This window comes from Alosa sapidissima, chromosome 10 (assembly GCF_018492685.1).
Source record: "Alosa sapidissima isolate fAloSap1 chromosome 10, fAloSap1.pri, whole genome shotgun sequence".
NCBI lineage: Eukaryota > Metazoa > Chordata > Actinopteri > Clupeiformes > Clupeidae > Alosa > Alosa sapidissima.
Genome location: NC_055966.1, coordinates 20,308,189 through 20,312,691, shown reverse-complemented (window position 1 = coordinate 20,312,691; position 4,503 = coordinate 20,308,189). Strand labels below are relative to the sequence as shown.

The window sequence follows — 4,503 nt, the reverse complement described above, 5'->3', positions numbered from 1 at the left end:
ACACACTTTACACACTTAAACAGCCATTAGTGCAGTCGTGCTCTGGGACTCCGGGGAGGGCCGGTATTGATTTGCCATCACTACAGGTCACATCAGCACTAAGCCTGACATCCTTAGTCAGCACGAACGCAGTGTTGCCAAATGGCCACTAGGTGGAGGTAGTGTCACTGAGTACCTTGAGTTAACCTATCCACTCAGTCATTCAGCAAATCTGATCTGAGGTCAGGGACAGAGACAATTAGCCACTTATTCCATAACATGGCATATGCTATAATTCTAGTTATAATGAACATGTGATATTCACAGATGAATTAGCCCCAAATTATACTTGTTATAATTATTAATTCTGCTCTTGTGGTTTTTTGTGTGTCTATTTATCTGACACTGTGTGTGTGTGCATGCCTGTGTGCACGTCTAAGTGTCTGTGTGTGTGTGTGTGTGTGTATTTGTACACTAATGTTTATCTTACATGATTGTTTCTGACTTCTTTTATGTGGAGTGAAATGAATTACATTACATTGACTTAAATTACTATATTTTCCCCCCGTTCCCCAGAACGCCTATGACATCACAGAGCTGAAGCGCCCGCTGTGCTCTAGCCTGTCCCAGTCGTCCTCGTGCACTACGGCGCCCCTCATCAAGTCCTCGCAGGGCTCCCAGGAGGAGGTGCACCCCTCGCAGGGCTCTGTGGTCAGCTCCGGCGGGGGGCTCTGCCCGCAACCCTCCTACGCCTCCCACGTGGCTGCCGCCGCCTCCGTCGGTCACCCCCATCATCACCACCCCCACCACCACCACTGCCCCATGGACTTCAAGAGCTACGTGGCGCGCATCATCTGGGAGGCGGACAACGACAGCCTGGCTCTGCCGCTGGACACGTACCGCGTCTACTGCATCGAGGGCGAGGGCGCGTCCAGCGTGGGCAGCCTCAGCTCGCTGGGCTCAGCACTCGCCGACACCACGGCCGGCGCAGACGCCAGCGCCGAGTTCAGCTACGAGAGCCTGCGCCACTGGGGTCCCAAGTTCGAGGGCCTGAGCGAGCTGTACCGCCGCCCCGAGCTGGCACTGCCCTACCGGGAGGCGTCCGTGCGGAGCCCCACCCCGACCCAGGGCCTCCGCCAGACCCACAGCCTGCAGCCTCCACCACAGCAGCAGCATCAGCTATAAGGCCCACATTGCATCTCTGTGTCTGATCTGATGCTTAGCCATCCATGGTTGCACTGGTTTGGTTCTGGTTTTTAGTGTAAGGGATGATCAGGATAGGTTGTGAAGAGAAGTGATCTCTCTTCATTCTCCATTGTTTTGTTTTTGTTTGGTTATTTGATTGTTTTGGTTTTGTCTTTGAGTATTACACACACAAAAAGAAGCTTTAGCAGCCTCTGGGAGAGGAGATGCCCTGAAGCCGTACTTTGCCTGGAAATCAAATTTGAAGTTTTATTTATTGAGCGTCTGATGTGAACTATTACATTTTTTATAAATGTACTGTATTTATTTTAGCCTTGAAATCTTCTTTATACAGGGAACAAAGCCAGTGGATTACTGTGTGATTTATTTTCTGTGACCTTCAAGGGAAGACCTTTGTGCTGAGTTTCATGGGGCCAGTCTCCCCTGTCTGTGTATTTAAAAGATGCCTTTTCATGGTGGCCTGCACTTCTAATACTCCTGATGTGCACTGACATCTTGAGGCAGGTGGACTGGATGAACCATGGCATAGTATAACAGTAGGGACCTCTTGTGGTGTGCTTGGAGTGTCCATTGTCCAGTATGCCTGGGACATATTCACTCTCTCCCCTATACCCAAATGCTCAATTGATCACGCTAGAATTCATGCAGTTGGTTTGACAGCCAGGTGCCATTAATCATAACTCAACTTGGCTGCAAACAAACCTGGTTTAATCACATCTAAATGAATAAGCACAGAGTCCTTTGACAAATAAGTACAAATCTTTCACATTAATTAAAAAAATGTGATCCTTTTGATTTAAAAAAATAAATATATTTGCTATGTTGAGATATAGCATCTTAGTATTGATTGGTGTTGCAGCAAAAGAAGATTAAAAGAACATTTAAACAGTTCCTTTGCCATGCTGCAAAGTCGATGTATATGACGAATTCCTGGCAGTTGAAGAATTATTTTTGTACTCCTCCATAAATCTATATCGGCCCCTTAATGAGTGTATTCTGTGTTGATGTTTCTTCAAGGCTGTACTACTTTTTTCTTTGCTTTTTTCCCTCCATGGCCTGTTCTTTTGTGAGGTTAATCATGTGTGACACTCTCTGAGTCCCTTGTTCCGAAGCAAGGTGACACACTCCCTTGTGTTGTCACGCAGTCATATGAATGTATCTCAAACCAGTCCAGAAAAAAATATGACTTAAACGTGATTTGTGGGGTCCACTGCAAAGGAAGTGAGATGTCGATCGCAAATAGGCGGAAGATACAATCAGAAAGAAGAAGAGGAACAAACTAATTATAAATGCCTACAACAGTTTCGAAATGGCCTAAATCAATATAGATATATTTTTGTTGTCGTAGAGTCAGAAACTATTAGTAGCTTTTAAAAGAAAAACATTGACATGATGATATATTTTGTATCAGAAGCAAGTCCTGAAAATGTTTGGTGTTCTTATCAAACATGGAGGCCAGATGTGTGGCAGTTGAGGTGTGCGCGTGCACAGTCCTTGTGGTGAGGCTTCAGGCTTCTCCTGAAAATGTCATTAGTCAAAAACTGTAGTGCATTGGGTCAGTTCATCACTGTGCCAGACCAAACCGAAATGTATCCAAACCTTCATCTTTGCACAAATTAAGCTCAATCCAACAGGTGTCTGGTGTTTCGAAGTGAAATGGTGCCTGTACGCAGTAGATTTTGAGTAAGCAACAAACGTAAGGTTAGACTTGAGGCAGATTCTAGAGCACTACAGTGCCACAGAGCTGCATTCTACTCCCTTTCTTGACAGTCTACTTCAGTGTTGCTATTGGTCCTACTGCTTACACCCATAATACTTTTTAACAGGTTTAGTCTGAAGGTCTAACGCAGGGTTGTTGACATTGACCACTCCTGTTTTCCCATTCCAATTTAGTCCAGTTAACGCTCTCACTTCTTGCACATGGGCCTCAGGGCTTTCACCTGTGTATTGTATATTATGTAAATATGTATGTTTTTTAGGGTCCTAATGCCAGATATTCCTTTTGTATATGAATTTTAATAAATAAAGCATTTTCCTGAAGGCATGTTACAGTGTCTGGTCAATTATTATCCTATATACAGCACAAAACATTGCAACAAAGTCCACCATTTGAACCCAGCCACAACGCAATTCCATTGCCACACCATCAGACTGACATATGGTCATAGCGCCATCTAGTGGTCACTATCACTGGAGTGCTCACATTGTACATTTCTTTGGTGTATGTCTTAGTAGTGACTTGTCACTAAGTAAAGACTACATTAAGGTGAAAGATGTCAGCATGTCAGAAAGTTTCTAGCATGGCATAGCTTTCTAAGTCACCCTTTTTTTGTCAATAAATTAAAATGTGTTTAAAGTTTCCATGTTGAACACTCATTAGTTTGGATGAAAATGAGGGCATTTTTGCATTGGAATGTTGACAAGACTTTGACATGAATACATGTCTCCATAAGAGAGTAGTCAACAGGAGATCTGCAGTCAAGAGGGGAGGAAGATCTTTCTTTCTATTCACCCATTTACTTTTTTCTAATTTATACATAAAGAATACTACCAACAACATTGACATTGAAACTAGAATAAGTGAAATGCAGAATACCCACCACCTCCCCTGTTCAAGCATTACAAAATGAGTTAACGTCTGAGTTATGTGATGATGTGCTGTACTTTTGCCAGCCAAAGTGACTCTTGGGCAAGCAGCACCCACACCCAAGAACTCCTAAACTAGGCCACCACTTACCATGAAAACTTAAGGATTGTGCGCTTGGCAGTGAGTTTCAATGGTGGTTGAGGGGTGGGGGGTGCCACTCTTTTGTCTGAGTAGCTGGGCTGTGGGGGTGCTGTGATATAACCTAGAACTCATAGGGGGTTGGTAGTGTTTTCTCTTTTTTTTCTTTCCTTTTTTTCTCTGGGGGGGGGGGTAGTTGGAGAAGTTGAGGAGGGTGGCAGATGAGTGTCCTGTGGGGGGATGTGTCAGAGGGTGGCGGTGGTGGGATGGTGGATGTATTCCCAAGACCATACAATAACTCCCACACAACAGGGCCTTTGTGAGGGAGAGGGGGCCAGTGCCCCTACACTGCGCCAAAGTGCAGACACTCTTCACTAACAATGGTCTGAGTGGAAGGAAAAATGCCTCAGCATGAATTATGTCCAAAGTCCCAAGACACAAGGAACACTCAAGACCGTCCCGCGTCCATGCCATATCAGGTATGACATTGGCCAGTCAGTAAAGTCCAACTTCTCGCACAAACACATCGAATTTAAAATTGATTCCGACAGATATCACTAGTACCATTTGTCCACATCTTCAGGTTCTCACTAAAG

At 44.7% G+C, this 4,503-nt stretch overlaps 1 protein-coding gene across 1 annotated transcript in view; it reads left to right on the top strand.

The window, feature by feature from the left end:
- si:dkey-22o22.2 (neural-cadherin) overlaps nucleotides 1–1,590 on the top strand; it is a 34,392-nt gene extending 32,802 nt beyond the window's left edge. Inside the window, exon 21 of the mRNA XM_042105732.1 lies at nucleotides 556–1,590. Within this exon, the coding sequence (XP_041961666.1) occupies nucleotides 556–1,164 (609 nt within the window). The 3' untranslated portion in view covers nucleotides 1,165–1,590. The remainder of the gene's footprint in view (nucleotides 1–555) is intronic.
- The last annotated feature ends 2,913 nt before the right edge of the window (nucleotides 1,591–4,503 follow it).